This window comes from Mustela nigripes, chromosome 12, assembly GCF_022355385.1.
Source record: "Mustela nigripes isolate SB6536 chromosome 12, MUSNIG.SB6536, whole genome shotgun sequence".
NCBI classification, from domain to species: domain Eukaryota; kingdom Metazoa; phylum Chordata; class Mammalia; order Carnivora; family Mustelidae; genus Mustela; species Mustela nigripes.
The window spans coordinates 97,799,614-97,821,129 of NC_081568.1; the positions used below are offsets into that span (position 1 = coordinate 97,799,614).

At 38.9% G+C, this 21,516-nt stretch overlaps 2 protein-coding genes across 4 annotated transcripts in view; one reads left to right on the forward strand and one right to left on the reverse strand.

Moving 5' to 3' along the window:
• The window catches only part of MRPS27 (mitochondrial ribosomal protein S27), an 84,761-nt gene extending 78,075 nt beyond the window's left edge, over nt 1–6,686 (reverse strand). Inside the window, exons 1-2 of one of the 2 annotated variants that reach the window (XM_059418035.1) lie at nt 6,598–6,686; nt 1,152–1,229 (exon numbers count right to left, since the gene is read on the reverse strand). In XM_059418035.1, coding sequence (XP_059274018.1) covers nt 1,152–1,229; nt 6,598–6,670 — 151 coding nt within the window. In that variant the 5' untranslated portion in view covers nt 6,671–6,686. The remainder of the gene's footprint in view (nt 1–1,151; nt 1,230–6,597) is intronic. The other variant, XM_059418036.1, reaches the window with a different exon arrangement.
• An 86-nt stretch (nt 6,687–6,772) lies between these two features.
• PTCD2 (pentatricopeptide repeat domain 2) overlaps nt 6,773–21,516 on the forward strand; it is a 30,970-nt gene continuing 16,226 nt past the window's right edge. Inside the window, exons 1-7 of one of the 2 annotated variants that reach the window (XM_059416641.1) lie at nt 6,773–6,904; nt 8,220–8,312; nt 10,810–10,939; nt 14,630–14,747; nt 17,433–17,511; nt 17,964–18,055; nt 20,728–20,841. In XM_059416641.1, coding sequence (XP_059272624.1) covers nt 6,793–6,904; nt 8,220–8,312; nt 10,810–10,939; nt 14,630–14,747; nt 17,433–17,511; nt 17,964–18,055; nt 20,728–20,841 — 738 coding nt within the window. In that variant the 5' untranslated portion in view covers nt 6,773–6,792. Of the gene's footprint in view, nt 6,905–8,219; nt 8,313–10,809; nt 10,940–14,629; nt 14,748–17,432; nt 17,512–17,963; nt 18,056–20,727; nt 20,842–21,516 lie in introns of those variants that run through there. The other variant, XM_059416642.1, reaches the window with a different exon arrangement.

Sequence of the window (21,516 nt, forward strand, 5' to 3'; positions counted from 1 at the left end):
GCCTACATAGCCATTCCAGGATGTACAAACCAATTTTGCTCTTGCAATAACATCATTAGAGGAGAAAATGGTAAGTTCTTTGAAACCCCTCTCCAGCCCAAGCTAGCCATTATAGACAGCTACAAAAGAATGTCTCTCTCCTCCCTCCCCACCACTTATTAGAAGAATCCATAAACACAGGGGTACTTTATTCTTTAATATAAGCCCAAAAAAAGCAGAGAAAGAAATCTAGGGGAGAATATTAGATCAGCACTGGAATTGATCAAAAAATTACATCAGTCCCATAAAACCATCGCCAATCGTCTGACTTTATCTACGTCCTCATGATGTTACATATAATGTATATTACATATTTACAAAGTGCTCATGGTATCAGTGACTTCTTTTAGAGATTTCATTTATTTAGAGACAGAGAGAGGATATGAGGGGTAGGGAAAGGGAAAGAGAATCTAAAGCAGACTCCATGCTGAGTGTGGAGCCAGATGTGGGGATTGATCTCACAACCCTGAGATCATGACCTTAACTGAAACCAAGGGTTAGAGTCAACACTTCACTGACTGAGCCACCCAGGCGCCTGTAGGCCTTGTTACTGTAGAAAAGAAAGGCTGCTATCTGTGTAATATGACCTAGAGAACAAGGAAAGGGAAATATAATTAGAAGCCTACTGCCTGGGAAGATGTTTGCCAACTATTTTCCCTAAATGGTTTATATGAGATTATAACACTGCTTTCAAATCTATCACCTGGTAATAAAATAGAAAAGAGTCAGAAAGAGCTCTAAAGACCACAAGTTACGAAATGACAATAAAAAAGGATGAAAATGTAAAATGTATCTTTCTCTGCAGATAATATAAAACAAGAGACAGCCTGCTTGGTAATTAACTATATGACTAAAATGGACAAAAAACAAGAAAGAAGAGAACTGTTCACCTAATTTAGGGACCAATTTAGGGAGACTAATCAAGGCAAAAATGAAATAGAAATTTGCAAGACAGCAAAAATGATTTTGCCACATGCAAAATAACAGTCTAATTCTTTTTAAGCCTCAATGGGGTCATCATAAAAGCATCACTTCATAAATATAGCATACGAACATAATGGTAAACATAGAGTGACTGACATGACATATCTAACAGCCCAATAGGTACGTACCGAGGTGACAATGTTCTTTTTCTCTTGCTTCCCACTTGTGACTGTCCACATAAGCTGCAGAAAGCAAGCCTCTTTCACCTGAGGAAAAAGTTAGTAATTAACAGGTGCGGCTCCACAACAGGTTCAGTTTATATTTTATTAACCATAGTTTGTCATATTTTCAATGTACTAGTTATATAAAGATTCTAGTATGATACTCTAACCAGTATCTCAGAGTTCATAAATCAGTTCATGGCAACATGCATTCCACTTCTAACAAGCAGAAAATACAGAAAAACTGGAAATTTCTACAATAATGTTATGGGTAAGAATGCTAATAATTTGTCCCTATAACTTTAGAACTAGAAGCCATTTGTTGTCCCTAAATTATAGCCTAAGTGAGCCCTAGAACTTCTTCGTAGAACCCAAATATTTACTAAACTGTTGATTAACTCATTAATCAAATGCTTTATAATCATTAGTTATTCCTAAAAACATTTCCATCTGACTTGGATCAGCATATTTATCCTTACTTCACATAAAGCAAGGGTATCTTACCCTTGTGGTATATAAGAGAAACCAAGCAAGCCAGAGTTAAGGTAACTCATTAGATGGCATAGCTGTATTCCCAGCACCCAGCACAAGGACTGGTATATGGCAACGCTTGACAAACATGAGCTCAAGAAACGAATGAGAAAAAATGAGCAGCAACTTAATTAACCCAAACTACCACCTTTTGTGTTTCAAAAGACACCATTAAGAAAGTTAAAGGACAACTCACAGAATGGAGGAAATATTTGCAAATTACTTACCTGATAAAGGGACTTATACCCAGAATATGTAAATGGCTCTTACAAATCAAAATTTAAAAAGAAAACCCACTGAAAACTGGGCAAAGAATAGACATTTCTTAAAAACAAACAAAAAAGCGCACATAAATTCCCAACAAGTACATGGGAAGATGTTTAATATGATATGCCATTATGGAAATACACTGAAATACAACTTGACACTCACTAGAATGACTATAATTAGAAAGAAAATAACAGCTATTGATAAGGATATAGAGAAACTGGAACCCTCATATATTGTAGGTGACAATGTAAAATGGTGCAGCCACTCTGGAAAAGTTTGGCAGCTCCTCAAAATGTTAATGATATGGGAAACAAAGACAAAAGAAAAATTATTAAATTTCCTTTCTACCTATAGCCCACTGACAGACAAGTCCTTAAAACAGACAGAGTCACATTTTCCTAAGGACTCAACTGCCTTTATGTTGATACTTGGCCAAGGGCAACAGGCAATCTTAGCCCAACCCCCAAGCTCCTGTAGTCTACTTTCACATATAAAAAATTCCTTTGGGAAACTTCCTTTATCTCTACCCCTCAGGATACATGTTGGCAGTTATCCCCCAAGTATATGAACCATTGATATACATCTGAAGGATCTCACAAACTGAGTTTTTACTACACAGTAATAAATGACCTTTCCTAACAACAGCTAGCCCCCTCAGGATCCTGGCTTGCCCAACTTGAAAGTACATAATGGGACACTCCTCAAGACCCCAGTGCAGCTCTTTCTGCCCTCTAGTCCTTGTACTTTAATAAAACCACCTTCCTGCACCAAAGATGTCTCAAGAATTTGGTCTCGGCCTTCGACTTGGAACCCTAACGTCTTTCCTACATCATTAACATGCAGTTACCATGCAACCCAACAATCTCACTCCTAGGTATATATCCAGGAAAAATAAAATCAAGTATGCAAACAAAAATTTCTATAGCAATATTTATAATAGCCCCAAAGTGAAAATAATGCAAATATCCAACAACTAATAAAAAGATAAACAAAATGTGATAAATCCTTAAACAGAATATTATTTGGCAATAAAAAGAAATGAAGTACTGATACAGGCTACAAATGGATGGACCTTGAAAACTTTGTTAACTGAAAAAGAAGCCAGTCACAAAAGGCCATGTATTACATAACTCCATTTATATGAAATGTCCATAATAGGCAAATCCGTAGAAACAGCAGATTGGTGGTTGCCTAGAACTGGAGAGGAGGTAGTCAGGAAAGCTTGTAGGAAAATGGTCTTTATAAGTGAAAAGGGGGGAAGGCAGGTACTACTGCTGAAGGATTATTGGAAGGCAGTCAGGCAGGGACAACCCCCTCCCCCCCAAGAGGAAACCACCCTTAAAAGGATTTTACATCACTCTGGAAGGAGGCCTCCACCCTTTCCCATAAGATAGATACGTGACCTAAAAATCTGCTTGGATGACAGGTACAGGGAGAATTAATCAGATTGAAACAGCCCACCAAGAAGCCCATAAAGAACTCCTGTGGCAACCCCTTTGGGAACTTGTACTATGACTTTGTTATTGCTCAATAATAATTGCTCAATTATTATTGAGCAATAACTCAATTGATGCCCACCATTCTGTCTGGTCTAACTCTTCATTCTTTGAAATGGCATGACCAAGAACTGCAGGCTCCAACAGAGAAAACAAATCCTGCAACACTATGATGTGTGAAGGACGAAGTGATATAAGGCCTTGACTTGCTCATGTTCAAGATGTTTAAAAAAAGGGGAGCATCAGCCAAGGCATGTAAGGGGTCACCTAAGGAAGGAAAAGACATGGAAACAGATTTTCCCCTAGAGACTGCTGAAGAAAACCCATCTTTTTCAACATCTTGAATTTAGCACAGAAAGACCCTATGTCGGACTTCAGACCTACAGAACTGTACAATAATACCTGTATGATTTTAAACCACCTAATTTGTGGTAATTTGTTACAACAGCAGTAGTAAATTACTACACCTTAAGACAAACATTCCATTTTTGTAAGCCTTTTAAAGCAAGACATTTATATTTCTGATACCTTACAAATGACATCATTTAAAAAATCTTTGCATTTCTGTATAGTAATTGCAAGGTCTGCATATTAACATTAGAATCAAAGATTTCCTTGAAGTCAGAATGTTAAACTAGGTGAACAATGGTAAAGTGGAAAATCTAAATCAGTTTCTTAAACTTTAATGTGTATGTGAACCTTGATAAAAATGAAGGTTCTAATTCAGTAGGTCTCCAGTAGCGACAGAGACTAACAACTTTCCACGTGATACAGTATTAATCCTCAGACCAGAATGAAGTAGTTATCCTTCAGCCAGTTAGCTTTGAAGGCAACCATATTCTCTAAGATAGAACTCTCCACCATCAAAAGAAATATTTTCTCTATTCAATTCTAGAAAAGATACCTCCGAAGACCAGAATTTCAAAGTTTAGGGAAAAGTGATTGGTTCTGTATATTTACTCATTTTACAGTTATTTTGGCCTTCAGACCAACGTCTCCAAACGTTTTCCACCCAAAGAAAACCTGTGTGATTGTTAACACAGATACACCTTAGTCACAAAGTCTTAAGCTGGAATCCTTGCCTGGCTAATAAATGGTATGAAACGCGGGCAAGTTGCACAGTCTCTGAGTCTCTTTCATGATGTGTAAAATAGATTGTCTTGTTAAACAGTTGAAATGAGGGCATGTTAAGTGCCTACTCGAATGTTCACTACGTAATAGGTCCCAATAAATTTGCTATCTGTACTCTCTTCATAAATTTAAATCACTTTTCTAGTTTGTACCAAGTACTCCCCACCCCCCCTTATTTTGTAATGGCTCAAGATGTTATGCTGACTTAAAAGTCAATCATCTTATCTGCATTCTCAAATCTGGGATGGTCCTTAATGCACTATCTGGCATACTTCTATTACTTGCCTTGTAGCTTCCCAGTTCCTGATTTTCAGGACTCCCTGCTTCTATAATCTAACTTAGTGCTTATTCAATAGAACCTAATGATGAAAATGTTCAATTCTGAGCTGTGCAACTGTGGCCACTAACTACACATCTCTACTAAACACTTAAAATGTGGTTAATGTGACTAAAAAAACCTGGATTTCTGATTTTATTTGTTTGACTAATTTCAATAGCCACATGTAGCTAGTAGTTACTACAATGTAACAACACAGGTATATCCCACTACAAGTTCACCAGTTTAACAAAATGTTAACTGAAAATTCTCTCAGTTCACCTTTATCTAATATTAGATGATTGCCTCAAACACGATGCAACCATGATAGTCTCCCTGATACACAATTGAAGGTTCTGTGTAAATTGAAAAGCATTTATTAAGAGCCATAAAATTAAGCATGCTAGCAAACAGATACAGCAACTAATTCTCAGAGACACCAGGTACTGTACATACCGCTTTACCTAATGTGTGGTACTAAACATTTTCACCTGCTAGGTCAACCAGTTAATCCTCAGAAAACCTGGAGGCCAACAATGATGTTTTCAATTGATATTTAATAGCTGTTCCTAAAGAACTGTTAACAACAGTGTAAGTGTTGGTTTTTAATAGGAGCTAGAGGAAGTATGTTGGAAAAAGAAGATAAAAGGCACTGGAAACATCAATTGTGATTATTGCATTTTAGTCATATAATCATACACCTATCAGGATTGAGCTTGTATAAATGTCAACTTTTCCTAATGTCTTTGTGCAGATCCATTAAAAACATTTTGAGTGAGGTGCCATTTACTCAAATATCCAAGTACAGTTGACCCTTGAATACCACTCTGAACTGCAGGGGTCCACTTAACACAGCTTTGCCTTATTTATTTATTTATTTATTTATTTTCAGTACATACAGTATAGTCCTCTAAAGCTTAGTTCCCTTAAGATTTTAATAACATTTTCCGTAGCTCACTTTAAGAACACACTATACAACTACATAAAACATAAAAAATAAGTGTTAATGTACTGTTTGTTATGGGTAAGGTCAACAGTAGGCTTAAGTGCGGGGGGAGTCAAAACTTACACACAATTTTCCAACTCCCTGGCATCATGCCCCTAACCCCTGAGCTGTTCTCGGGTCAACTACACTTGGGAAGTAGCTATTGCCTCTACACGTGGAAAACTGTGGCATAGAAAGGTCACTCAAAAAGTTGTGCCCCAGGTCGCCGGATGAGAAATTAGTACTGAAATTCTTATCCCAAGTGGAGACCAAAAGTCTTCAACTGTGAAGTGGTTAGAAATAGATTTAGGACGCCCCATCAAAGACAGTTAAGCAGAGAGGAAAACTTCCTAGCTCTGAAGTGGGAACATTCGGGCTCTTCATGGTCAGCAAAGAGACGACCACCCTAACACACAAACCATGCAAATCTTACGCAAAAGACCTCACGCCTTAACTTCATCTACTCTGCACACCTCTGGACCGGCTGGCAGTATTTTGGGTAAGGAGACGGATCCGAGGCCACACTTCCCCTTTCCGCGCTACCCAACGCTCCAAATGGTTTCTCTAGCATCTAGATCCCAGAAGCATTTCCTGTCCTCTTGAAAGCCCACGGTTCCCTTCACTTAAGGAAGAGCTCTCAAGTGACTAAAGAAGTAGCTCCACAGAAGCAGAACAGCCACCAACCTGCCAAGAAGAGCGGAGGCAGAGGCACTTTCCGCGCCACAAGAAACCACCGCCTCACTATGGGGGCTGCCATCTTGGAACGTACCAAGAGGACGAACGTCCAGGGATTGCGGGCAGCGGAAGGGGTGGGGTCATAGGCCGACGCTCCGCCCCCCGCCCCCGCCAGTTCCCGTGGTTGGTGTGGCCCGGGACAGCATGGCTGCCACAATCCGCCTGCCGAAGCACGACCTTCTGCAGGCGCTGCGGAGTTCGGTGTATCCTGGGGTGGGAGGCTCAGGCTCCACGTGCTGCCGCTGCCCTCTCGGAGGTATCTGCGGCCTCTGGTCGTGAAGGAGGGGAGGAATGGGAAAGAAGGGAGATTGACACCTCAGCAGGCATCACTTGGGAGGGGAATAATAGCGCCTCAGTCACGCACTGACCTGGAGCCCGGCAGCTTGCTCTCTCGTCCTCTGGTTGTGTGCGTGTGCAGCCCTGGCCCTCCCTGTGCCTGGGAACCAAAGGACAGCCAGGCTGAGGTCTCGACCTTGGCGCTGTAGTAGTCCCTTGGAAAAGGCGACGCTGTTGTCCGGAAAGCCTTCTCTCTCTTGGGTGGACTGTCCTGCAGTTTGGTAGCAGAGGTGTACCTCTCCGAGTTTCGCGCCCCAGCTAATAACCTGAAAGACCTTGTGCAGGTTTCTTCACCTGTAAAATTGTCCCTTAATAAGTTTACGGAAATGATAAACTTTGAATATACTGGTGAGTGATAATAAAATACTTAACACTTGGTGTCAGTTGTTACTCTATGCATTTTACGTATTTTAATTCCTTTTCTGCTCACAACCCCCAGTGAGGAAGGTTCCCTTCTTTTCTCTAAGGAAGTGCAGCCAGCAAGGCCAAGTCAGCCCACGGTGGGATTTGCACTCAGGCAGCACAATAGGACAGCCCTGCTCTAACAGTTCTCTGGGCTGTCTCCCATAAACAGACCACACTTTTTACTGGTAACCTGTTATTGCGGTATAGAGAGGTCTTCAGTGCATGGTTCTTTGACCAAGCTCCTCTCCATGCACAGGCAAGCATCCGAAAGAAAAAAAAAACGTTTCCCAAACTTTCCTACTAAGCTGTGGTCAGTGATTTCTGTTACATCATGAGGATACCAACAGTCCAGTTCTGAGAGGCCTTAACTCCTGATTTAACAAATGGCAGAACCGGGAATTACAATGGTCACATTCTAGCTGCCTGCACTACACTATGAGTTTTCACCTAGTTAAACCAAAACTAGACCTACTACTCTGACGTTTAAACAGTAACCTTTAGTTTTGGGCTTTTGTTTTTTTATTTGCTTATAATCCCATAACTAGTTGGGGAATGTATATTTGTCTTTCACGTCCCAGATTCCTCTCAACCCATCTCCATACAGTTAATCACTAGCTCCTTTCACACAAAAAAACGAAACTTGCTGAGAATTTGAATTCTCTGATAGTTTAGAGATGTTTACTTTTCCACCAGAGTGACTCACTTGTAGCTGTCCAGATAGATTATTTATATTAGGTGAAGATCAGTTATTAGAGGCAATCAACTTCTATGCATGTTTTTGCTTAGTACAAGGTAGTGAAAATCATTTTACTTTTTTCATTGTTTTTTAGCTAAAAGATACCTACTTACAGATAGTATTGTGAAATTGGAAGAATTTCAGCACAAGAAGGTGGCTATTGCATATCATCTTCCTGGCACCAAAGGTAATTGAATCTATTTTGTTAATTCTTTCAGTGATGTGTCATTCAGGTTTTTTCTGACTTTATCGCTGCTCAGTCTCCAGTGATCTTTGAGAAAAAATTGACATGGATTCTTAATTTCCTAGTCTATCCCTAAATGTACTTTTCATCTCATTTTGTACTACTATAGTCTACCCTCTCCTCTTGTCACTTTTCCCAGGATCACAGAGAAATGCTAAAATGAGTGTTGGAACCAGTCCTCTCTAGAGGACCCAGACTAAGGATCAAGGGTCAGCAGCATCTGGGAGTTTCATAGAAATATGAAACTTGAAGCCCCAGACTGTTAATATGCACAGTAAAGTGTGAGAACTGCTCAAGATGATTGACTTTCACATTTTTGATGCACCTCTGAGTAAGAAGTGCATTTTACATAGTATCTCCAGTATACACATGCATCTTCAAAAACATGTGAAATATAGTGAAACAAAACTGTCCCATGTGTGATGCATTTTCTTTCTTTCTTTCTTTTAATATTTCTTTGAGAGAGAGTGAGGGGGAGAGGGGAACACACTTGATCCAGTGACCCTGAGATCATGACCTTAGCTGAAATTAAGAGTTGGAAGCTCAACAGACTGAGCCACCCACGTGCCCCCTGTGATGCATTTTCATATTTTGCTCCTCAGCTAAAAAATTCAATAGACTAAAACAAAGATTTTTTTTAAATTATCAAAATATTAGTCATTATTGAGCCTAGGTGATGGACACAGGAGAGCATAATGTTCTATCCCTGTTTTGTGCTATTTTTGAATATTTTTTTACAAAAAGCTGAAAACACACCACCACACTAGGTCTTACTCCTTTCAGCATCTGGGAAATCTTGTTGAATTCATTCCCTCTCTCCTGCACATTTTTTCCAGTACTTTAAATTCCTTTAAAACGTAACGATATTCTTGTGTCTTTCAGTAACAGTTTAGTTTGTCCCTGCTGACTTAAAATCTCCTTACTCTCCCTTTCAGATGTTTCTGAGCACTTAATACTTATTGCTTCTAGCCCTCCAGAAATCAGTCTTTCCTCACCTCTCCACTAATCGTATTGTTACATTATACCACGTGTGGAATGAGAACATAAGCTTTAAAAGTGAGGGAGAATATGTTCATCTTCAGTGTGGGAGACTCAGTCTGTATTTTACTTCACTGTTCTTTTTACCCCTTTACCTTTTAGAGCTTTGTGAAGTTGGCAGAATTAGGGGTTTGTGTCATTTTCTAGTTAAATCCAATTGTCATAGTCATTCTAAGGCTGTGACAGTTGTGCATATGTTCTGAAAGGCAATTAATATAATGAGTGCCAATTTAATCCATGGTCAGATTGATATTTATAAAATCCTGTCAACATTTCTTCATTATGAGAACCCACAATCATCCTCTGTCATACATCACATTGTGTACACAACTCCCTGGCTTCCTTGCTCCTCCATAGTGGACCTTACCCTTTCTGGAGTCCAGTATGATTTCCTGTTAATCTAGTCACAGTTCTCCCCTCATCACCCCTCACCCCCATTCTGTGATATTATTTATGCTGATTGTCATACCAAGAATGCTCCCCTCTTCTGAGTTTCTCTGAGTCCTGTCCAGCCCCTTCCTTTCTCTCTGGTACTTCTCCACTCAAATCTGGTCTGTTTCTGCCACCCTGATTTCTTTTTTTCTGTATCGTGTATAGAGTTGGTCACTTGTCACTACCCCAGCATTTTCAGGTTGCTTTGTATAAATATATCTTGTTTTCTCAAAAAGACTAAATTCTTTCAGGGCAGGAACCATAACTAAGCTTTCTCTGTGTCACAAGCACTTAAATCTTGATTATTTGTTTTAAAATGTGAATTAACATCTATTGAAATTTTGGATTATTATTATTAAATTATTATTATTAAATTAAGAGTTGGAAGCTCAACAGACTGAGCCACCCACGTGCCCCCTTGAACCAAATGAAAGACACGTGAAATATTCCTGAACTGTGTGGTTCAACCACTGTGGCAAACCCACCTTCATTGCATATTTTCCTTTCACTTAACCAAGATATCCAAACTATCAACTGCTAGGTACCCTGCCAGTTGATAGTTTGGATATCTTGGTTACTTTTTTTGTTTTTTTTTTTTTTAAGTCTCCTAATGGGTCACCTATAGGGGCAGTTCTTTGAGGTAAGCCTCTGGGACATGAGTTTTTAAACTTCAATGCGTGAATCACCAAGGTAGTCAAAATTGCATATTCTTGTGTTTGTACTCCCAGAAATTGTATGTTACAAAGTTCTGAGTGGGATTTCAGCCTATAGCACAGAGAATTTGCTTCACAGACCTTCTGTGACACTGTTCTTGAGGAGACTAGCCAGTGATGGGAGCTACATGGCCATAAGCCCCTCTAAGTGCCCCTTTGCAATATAGCAGGATCCAGCTTCCCCTTCTTCTTGAGGTCAGATTCCTGATAATCCCAGTCAGCCTGAATGATGACCATTAAACCATGCTTTCTTCCAGCAACCTATCTGAGAAACATGGAAGAGAAATTGACTCAGAACAAACTCATCTTGAAGGAGGAGTTGAAAACCTTGCTTCATTTGTGCGATTCCAGGGACGATATGGAACTGGTTAAAAATGTCATTTACAGGTGAGGCATTTCCTTAGAATTCTGCCAGCTGTGGTGTCTTCTCATTCTGTTCTTTTGCCTGAACAATCTCATCTGTTTAACTAGGTTTCAGCTATCACTTGTGCATTGATGACTTTCAGATCTCTTGTCCACATGCCTGCACTGAGCTCCAGACGTTTATATTCATTTATCAGATGCTTACTGGATTCCTTCTATATGCCAGGTACTGAGGATAGAAAACCAGAATCCATGCCTCAAGAAATCACCAGCCTGATGAACTCTGCTTCTGTGTCCCCTAGGTCTTCACATTCACCTTTTACAAATTGCCACTCAGGAGACACCGGGGAACCTCTTTCCCCTAATCTCATTTGCCCTCCTCCCTGACAAGATAACAAATCCCACTGCTTCCACTTCCCTGGTATCTCTCATCTCTAGCCTTCCTCTCTCCTCATTACCAGTGCCTTAGTTCAGGCCTCATTTTACCTCACTTGGATCACTTCAGGGGACTTCTGGCTCAGCTCCCTCCTCTTGGCCTATGCTTGTTATGTTTCATTGTCATTTTCCCATGTCAGGAGAACTCAGGGGTAATAACCTGCAGTTGGGAAACTCAGCAAAGGTTTCGCTTACTCAGGAAATGTATGACCCAAAATCAACAGGCTTCATTTCTGAAATCAAGTTCATGCTTTTTTTTTTTTTTTTAAATCAACATATAAGGTATTATTTATTTCAAGGGTACAGGTCTGGGGTTCATCAGTCTTGCATAACACCCAGTGCCCCCCATTGTCCATCATTTAGCAACTCCGTCACCCCCCCTTTTTTTCTTAACCATTCTTGAAAGATATATTGCTATACATGGACCTGCATTTATATTGTACACCTGTAGAGAGAACTACTAGGTGTTCATATATATAGAATACTGGAAGGATATATACCAAAAGTTAACTGTAGTTCTCTGGCAATTACACATTTTTTGGGGTCTAAACATATACTTTTTTGATTTCTCAAACTTGTCTGTTATGGGCATTATCAGTTTTATAATGTGAAAAAATTAATGTTATTTTAAAAAGGAAAAAAGCACAGTATTACACTAAATTCATTGAAAGTTTGAAAATTCCAAAAAAGTAGAAGAAATGTGTCATAAATTCTGGTATTTCAGTTGTCTCTTTTTGCACACCAGAACTTAATGGCTTAACAAGACAGCTGTTTATTATTTCTCTGTCATCTATTACTGTCTTTTCTCTATTATTACTGTGGGTCAGGAATTGAAGCTGGTTAGCTGGGCAGTTCTTTATTGGTGTCAGCTAAAGTCACTTGCTGATCCATAGTCAGCTGCTCTCTGGGCTGAGCTAGAAGGTCCAGGAAGCTTCACTTGTATTTCTGATGCCTAAGTCCATGTGGCCCATCTTTCCCCTTGGAATGTCTCACCATTCATGAGTCTAGCTGGGCTGCACTTGCACCCAGCACAAGTAGAAGCTGCAGGCCTTGTAAAGCTGCCCAGAACTGGTATATCTTCACTTCTGTCACATCCTCTTGTTCAAGGCAAGTTAGCTGGCCACCCCACATGGAGGGGGAGAAGCAAGAGTTCCACCTCTGAATGGATCAACCACTGTTGATAATTTTAAACATTTTCTCACCGATTTTTTTATGTGCAAAGATCGTGTGGGTTTGTTTTGTTTTGTTTTAAGATTTTATTTATTTATTTGACAGACAAGAGATCACAAGTAGGCAGAGAGGCAGGCAGAGAGAAAGAAGGAAGTAGGCTCCCTGCCAAGCAGAGAACCCAATGTGGGGCTCGATCCCAGGAGCCTGGGATCATGACCTGAGCCGAAGGCAGAGGCTTTAACCCACTGAGCCATCCAGGCACCCGGGAATATTTTTTTGATTTTTAAAGGTATTTTCCATGGCATTCCTTACATTTCTTAAGAGCTAACAAATATGGAAGGTTTTCTGTATGCTAGGCATGCCATCTCATTTAATCCTCACAAAAACTCTTTGAATTGAACTTTTATCTTCATTTATAGGTGAAGAAATTGAGGCATAGGCATAATTAATTTGCTCCTCATTATACAGTTAGTAAAAGAGCTGGGATTTCAACTGTCAGTTTGGAATCAGAGTCCGAAAATCCTTAATCACTATACTGTGTTGCCTTTTAATAACTTAATTCTTTTTTTCCCTCCAGTATTTTTAAGTATAATTGACAACTAAAAGTCATGTGTATTTAAGGTATACAACTGAAGTTCTGATATAATTTAATTCATAATTTGTAATGAAGCAATGAATATATTTTGTTTCTTCTACAATTCGTTTATGAAATGTATCTTTAAAAGTACATATTCTTGAGGCGCCTGGGTGGCTCAGTCAGTTAAGCATCTGCCTTCAGCTTACGTCATGATTTCATGGTCCTGGGATCCAGCCCTGTGTTGGGCTCCCGGCTCAGCAGGGTGTCTTCTTCTCTCTCTGCCTCTGTCCTCTCCCCACCCCCCAGCCTCCTCCTGATTGTTCTTTTTCTCTTTCGCTTGTGGTCTCTCTCTTGCTCTCTCTCTCTCAAATAAATAAATGAAATCTTCAACAACAACAAAAAAAGAGGGGATGCTCAGTGGGTTAAGCCTCTGCCTTTGGTTCAGGTCATGGTCTCAAGGTCCTGGGATCGAGCCCCACATTGGGCTCTCTGCTGAGCAGAGAGCCTGCTTCCCCCTCTCTCTCTGCCTGCCTCTCTGCCTACTTGTGATCTCTTTCTCTGTCAAATAAATAAAATCTTTAAGAAAAAAATAAATAACATTACATATTGTTATTCTGTTTGGCAGTATATATGTTTAGGATACACTATCCATAATGTTACTGTGACTTTCCTCTGTGATTTCAACAGAATGGTCAAAAGTATTCTGTCTTTAAAGTCAGCATCTCCCTGTGGTGTGGGTGATTTATGTACATAATGAGTTTTACTAAAATCTGGTTTACATGTAATCATGAGATACTTATTTTGTCACCAGATTGTCTTGGTGTCTAAAACAGAAAGAATTGGTTATTGAAAGTCAATTTATGCTGGCAGTTTTCAGTTCTGCAGTTCTGACTGACTGCTTATAGAAATCTCAAGCCACATATAAGATGTCACTGTCTTTGAAATTAGCCTTTTCCTAAAATGAAACTTCAGAATGGTGTTTAATTTGTTTAATTGTTAATTGATAGTAGCTCACATAATGCCTTTGCCTAAGCAGAGAAAAAGAGAGATGGGTCTAAGTTGTAAAGTACATCTGTAGGTTGTCTGCCATCCTATATGGAGAAGTCAGATTTGAGAGGAATGGAGCGTGGCATCACTTCACTGCTTTCTCTAGATGAGGTCCACACAGAAACAGTGCCATTGTCATGGGCTTGCTGATGCAAGGCTCCTATTATTCCCTATGTATGCTAATAGTTAGTCCTAGTGGGTTGTTAACAGATTGAGAAGACAATTACAATGTACATTTTTCCATTATTTTATTTCACATGATTATGAATGTGGGCCTCTAAAAAACCCTGTTATTTAAATGCCTGGTACACTTCTGCACTCCAGAATTCCTCCGTTTATCCTCATTTCTGGACTTTTCACCCTTCAGACTGAGAATACATGAGGCTTTATTGTGTTCCCAGTGTTTAGTAGAGTATATTCCACAATCTTTCTTTTCTTTTCCCTGCATCTCACTGTTTGGCTCATTGAATCATTTTGATTACCAGGTACCATGCAGAGAACAGAAATGTGACTTTTGGAGCATATAAATTTGGACCACTTTTCATGAGATTGTGCTATGAGTTGGATCTTGAGGAATCTGCAGTGGAACTCATCAAAGACCAGGTTATTGTCTTCTGATTGCTTTCCCTGTCAATGATTTCCTTTTGCTGATCTTGGGGTGTTTTTAGTGATGTTAGCAAAGGCATCTCTCTTACACACATTATTCCGGGGTGAGATTTTCAGAGTAAGGCTGCTGGGCTAAAGGAATCACTGTTTATCTGCATTTTAAGGTGTCCTTGGAGTTCTTGTTATGAAAAGGCTGAAGTCTTTTTATACAGAGGTATAGGACAGGTGCAGAAAAGCTGTATGTACAAATTGCTTTGGGTGTGACCTGGTACTAACCTCCTCTCTGAGAAGAATTTCATGGGCGATAGTTTAAGGCTGGCTGCCATCTTAAGATTGCCTTTCCTAACCTTCTCATATGCTTCTCCTGTGTGGTTATATTTTTTACTTCTGGTTGATGGCCACATTATAAAGTGCTTTTCTGTTTTCAGAATCCTTTCCCATCTTCTGATTTTCTTTTCCTAAAGCAAAAATAACAATTATTTTTGTAATTATTTATGGAATATTTGCTGTGTCCTCACTACTGTGCTAAGTATTTTATCTGTTTGATTTGTTTCCCACCGCGACCCTGCTGAGGGAGATACTGTTGACCTATCCATTGTACAGATGAGGAAACTGGGTCTTAGAGACATGATAAACTCATGCATGGTCAGAAACATTTATTTTGGAGCCAGGGCTGGCCACCTGGGATACTTTTGTATTTTTTAGAACCCTCCTAAGTTTTCTTTCTGTCTTGTACTCTTCATCTAAAGTGTTCTGTGTATGGTGGAACTGTTAACTCTTGACTTGCCCCTTACTTTTAAGGATACCCATGGCTTAGAAAAATGACTGTAATATATTAGTAACCAAAGAAAAGGTGGATTTGCAATGGTGTGGATTAGTTTGAACCAACTTTTTCCGTAAAAGACAAATACACATATTTACATTTTAGTATATATTAAAATTCTGTAAGAATCTAATGAAACCCCTACTGCTTATCTTTAGGGGGTAGAAGTACAGGAAATTCTTACTTTTTACTCTATACCTTTTTGTATTGTTTGACTATTCAGTAATCATGTGTTGTAATTAGAGGGAAATGAAAATTTTACTTTAATGATAGCCATGAGTGTAATGATAAAAACAAAAAGAAAATGCAACTTTTTTTTTTTTTTTTTAACTTAGGGACTCATGTCTGAAATACTCATATACAACCAAGTTTCCTGGAGTAGCAAAATAAACTGAATTTGAGTCCAGTAACCTAAAGCCTAATCCTGTGTAGCACCACTCTCAATTTAGTGTGTCCCCTACCCCTACCTAGAATCCTGTGGTGCTGCCAGTGCAGTAGCCACTAGCTGCATATATCTCTGGAGCCCCCAGACTGTGGCTAGTTCAAATCACATGTGCTATAAGGGAATGCATGATGCATTTCAAATCTTGGTATAAAAAAGAAGAAATGAAGTACTTTATTCATTTTTTTATTGATTACATGTTGAAATTACATTTGGGGTTTAGAGGTTTAGGTAACATTATTAAAACTGATCGCATGTATTTTTAATTTTCTTAATGAAGCTACCTGAAAATATAGAACCACATAGATGGCGTACACTGTGGATGGGGCTGCTCTGGGGACTCTCCATCTCGCTTAAAGTCAAACTCCAATCCCTGATCATGACTTAGATGCACCTTATAGTATCTCATTGCCTGCCATCCCTCTTGCCCATTCCACTCTGGACCTTCTTATGCTTTTTAAGACATGCCATACCCATGTCCTCAGACCGGAGTGGTCTACATTGTCATTATTGAGGCTCTCCTTTACTTCACTGAGGTCTTTTCCCGGAAAGCCTTTTCTGACAACCTTCTGCCATCTTCTCTGTCCCTTTTTCCTGCTTCATTGTTCTTTATAGCCCTTACTGATAACTTGAAATTACATTTTAACTTTTTTTTTTTTACAGGTTTTACTCCCATTTTCATTTTTTCCCATGCCAGAATTTAAGCTCTACTAGACCATAACCCCCACTAGAGTTAGGGCAAGGTTATGTGTCTTGTTCATCATTTCTTTATTTTCAATCCTTAGAATAGGGTTTGTGTAGTAGGTTCTCAAACTAAGAACAAACTTGAGTAGGGCATTTAATGACATATTTCAGTAACATGTGTTGTGTTATCATGAGTAAAAGTGTTGAGGAAAAAAAAAGTTAAGAACCACTTTTAGTGAATTATTGCAAAAAGTGAATTACTGTTTATTATTCATTTGCCAAAAGAGAATCATAGCTGTGTAAGACTGTCCTTGCTCAGTTTTCAAACATACTGACACCTGCTATTTCGTATCAATATGCTGCCACCCATGTTGCAGGACAACCCCATCAGGGTTCATTGGCTTGTTTCTTTTCCCCTAAGCAGGTGAGCCATGTTTAATGAACATGTTCTTCAATATATTTTTGAAACTCTGAGAACTCTTGCCATACCTCCTGTCTCTTGTTTGATGTGCCCATTGCCAAAGGCACGACAGCCAAAAGAGTGGGCAGCATCTGATTTTTTTGAAGAATAAATCCTAATATATCAGAAATTTATTAGAGAATTCAGGGGACCAAACAGATAAAGTATATACAAAAATAAGTCCTAGATAGGGAAGATGGAGTATAAGAGTAAATATTCACTAAATAGTTACAGCTTTTAACCAAACTGGTGTTGTTGTTGTTGTTTTATTAGCATTTACGAGGTTTCTTCTCAGACTCCACATCATTCAATATTTTGATGGATATGTTATTTATCAAAGGCAAATATTCAAGTAAGTATTGGAATTTATGTTTGCTGAAAAATTCTGTCTTTGCTGGTATAAGTATAGCAGTTGGGAAAAACAATGGACCATGCAAAAATGATGTTTATATTCCTTATGAGTGGCTAAATTATGGAGATTTCATTCTTTGAGGTCTAAAAAACAACTTTATTAAATCTTATGTCATGCCTTAAGCTAAATACAGAGTTTACTTACCTTGAAAATATAATATGTTTTAAAATATTAGTTCTTGCTGTATGACTTAATATATATATATATATATATTTTTTTTTTAATTTAGTTAATTGCTAAATGACTTTGACAGATAGCTTTTATTGTGGTTCTGGAATACAATTTTCAGTAGGTGGTGCTGAACGGATTAGAACTCTGGGGATCAATAGCCAAGAACTCTGAACTCCTTCCAATGCATTTAACATTGCCAACCCACTTGTCACTTTTCGTAGGTGCATTGGAAGTACTGATAGAGATGAAAAACCAAGATGTGAAGTTCAACAAAGATACCTATGTCCTTGCTTTTGCGATTTGCTACAAACTGGTAAGCCTGTCTTCCCTTAACTTTTAGAGCACTGTGGGTAGTGTTTGAGAGAGAATTTATCATTTTTTTTCCTCTACAAAGAAAAATTTAGTTCCTCTGAAGTCTTTTTTCCATCTGGTACAGATATTTCCATTTTAAATATGTTCTTTTTTAGAAGACTCAAGTTAGCCACATCATACAGTTTTATCACGGGAAAAGCAATTTTATCATCTTTCACCCTTCTCTGGCAGTTGTGTAGATAGGGAAAACAAGAGGTATGCTGGGTTCAAGCTCTGCTGTGGAGTCCAGTCCTCTTGTTATTCAGCTCAAGCTGGACTCCACTAGACAAGTCTTTTCTCTAGTTCTCGCCCGTGGAAATCTGACCATCCTTAATCAGTGAACTCAAGGGCTACTTCATTGTTATCTGTAAAGTTTTTGGTGGTTCAAAGTTGGAAGTAATGTCTATCACCCAACATGCTCTAATTGTGTTCTGTTAGTATCACTTATATGAATGACACTTAGCACTGCCTGATATTATTCTTAGTAGGTGAATGTTTCATCTTCCCCTCTAGACGTAAGGCTTGAGGCATTTTTGTATGCCAACACTGAACAGCCCTGGTATACAATTGATCTTTAATAAATGTATGTGACATTGAAGTGAACTCTTTGATGACGGAAAACATGACTTACAAGTCCATATGTCATTACTGTATCAGGATTGTTTTTTGTACTTAGAAACTATTTCTCCCTCATTGATGGAATGAATCAGTAAATAAAGAATAACTGAAAGAGTGCGGCGGCCAAGGTTCTGTGCATTACTGTAGACACTCATGTCATTTAAACTTTGGAAACTTAACAAAACCTTATTATGGCAAAAATGAAGGAACACCAGGCAAGGTGAATGAACATGGGCCATTAAAACACTTCCCTGATGGACACTGGGGAGGATATGTGCTGTGGTGAGTGCTGTGAATTGTGTAAGACTGATGATTCACAGACCTGTACCCCTGAAGCAAATAATACATTATACATTAATAAAAGTAAATAAATAAATAAAATAAAACACTTACCTGAAAAGTGTAGCAATACCAATTTTCCAAAACAAGAGAGGCAGTGGGGTTATAGTGGAAGGAAAATCATCCTGGAAATTGAGAAACTTAGAGTTTTAGCTAAAGTCTCAGCGCTAGCATTAACTGGCTTTGAAGTGGTCACTTAATTTATTTGTGAAATGAAAGGGTTGAATTCAAGAGCCGCAAGCTTTTACTATAAAAGGCCAGATAGTAAATGCTTTTAGAGGCCATGTATGGTCTCTACCACATATGGTCTCTCTCATATATTGTAATTTGTTTTTGTTTTTACAAACCTTTAGAAATGTGAAAACCATTTTTAACCTTAGGCTAGACTTGGCCTGAGAGTCTTAGTTTTGCTCATTGCTAGATTATTAACTAATCCTTTCTCTATTTTTTAAAGATTTTATTTATTTATTTGAGAGAGAGAGAGAGAGAGAGTGTGTGTGTGTGTGTGTGTGCGCGTGCGTGCGTGCGCGCGCGCGCAGGCGCCAGAGCTGGGGCAGAAGGCAGAAGGGGAGGGAGAGGGACAAGCAAACTCCACTCTGAGTGCAGAACTGGACACAGGGCTTGATCTCATGACCCTGAGATCATGACCTGAGCCGAAACCAAAAGTCAGACACTTAACTGACTGAGCCACCGGGGCACCCTTGTGTCATCCTTTCCAGTCATACCATTTTCTTTGTCTGTGAAACTGAAGGCCAACCGAATACACAACACTTAAGCATCAGGTTATTCAGCACTGTAATACTGAGCTTTCTGACATTTTTAGAGATGCCTCCTTGAGTGGCATCTGCTATTTAGGAAGGCCAGATGACATTTCTCCTCTATATTGTATCTAAAAATAACTTGTTTTACTCAGTGGAGAGGAGAGCTGAAAAATTGAACTAGTCAGCCATTACAAATTCCAGGTCAATTCTGGGAACCGCCTTCACTCATCAGATTCAGTTTTTACTTTAGGTTTTGAGTTGTGAATCATGTCATAACAGATAGACATAGATGCAAAGCTAATACTGTTCTCATAAACCTAATCTACCTCTAGGATGTACAGAGGAAGAAGATTCAGTTTTACCATTGCTCTCTGCTGGTTTGTGTGTCATTCATGTTCTTGGATTTGGATTTGGATTTTAAGATTTCTATTTTCATGGGATTCTCTCATGACTTACATTCACATAAGTGTTCACGTTTTCAAGAATTTGACTTACATGGATATTTTCAGACTGGAAATCCCCTCAGGAAAACTTTTTAGTGTTGCTGAGCTTTATACATTACTTAATATAGTAACAAACTGAGATTTTTACACCTTTACATTATGGTACTTATGTCTAGAAACCAGTCTGCCCAGATACAAAGAGACCTACACACTTGGTGGTTAAAAAGGCCCTAGTTTGGAAAATTGACAAAGAGCTTTACAAATGAAGTTAATGTAGATTTGAAGTGCTAATGTGTAGATAATTAGCTCTGTCTGCAAGTGGTCTCTATATGGGGCTTCATCTGTTAAGTGGCTTGAGATAGGCACTGGGAAATTCTTACACAAGGAAATCCAAAATGCTGAGCACTATTAATCATTTTATTAAATTTAAAGGTACATGACATTATTTACTGAGCAATCCTGTCTCCTGCCAGAATAGCCCTGAATCTTTAAAAATCTGTACTACATTAAGAGAAGAAGCCCTGATCAAAGGAGAAGTCCTCTCCAGGAGAGCATCCTGTTTTGCTGTGGCATTAGCTCTTAATCAGGTAAGGCTTTGGGGAGCACATTAGTGAAGAGAGAGACTGGAGAGACTTGACTGCTTTCATTTGTTCTTGTTTTTATTTATTTATTTTTTCCTTCTGACTGTATCCTAAAGAAAAAGTTTCTTTAGACCAATGCCATTCTAACTGGTGTAAGGTGGTATCTCAATGTGGTCAAAAAGACCAATGCCATTCTAACTGGTGTAAGGTGGTATCTCAATGTGGTTTTAATTTGAGTCTCCCTGATGGCTAGTGATGATGAACATTTTTTCATGTGTCTGATAGCCATTTGTATGTCTTCATTGGAGAAGTGTCTGTTCATATCTTCTGCCCATTTTTTGATATGATTGTCTGTTTTGGGTGTGTTGAGTTTGAGGAGTTCTTTATAGATCCTGGATATCAACCTTTTGTCTGTAGTGTCATTTGCAAATATCTTCTCCCATTCCGTGGGTTGCCTCTTTGTTTTGTTGACTGTTTCCTTTGCTGTGCAGAAGCTTTTGATCTTGATGAAGTCCCAAAAGTTCATTTTCGCTTTTGTTTCCTTTGCCTTTGGAGACATATCTTGAAAGGATTTGCTGTGGCTGATATTGAAGAGGTTACTACCTATGTTCTCCTCTAGGATTCTGATGGATTCCTGCCTCACGTTGAGGTCTTTTATCCATTTTGAGTTTATCTTTGTGT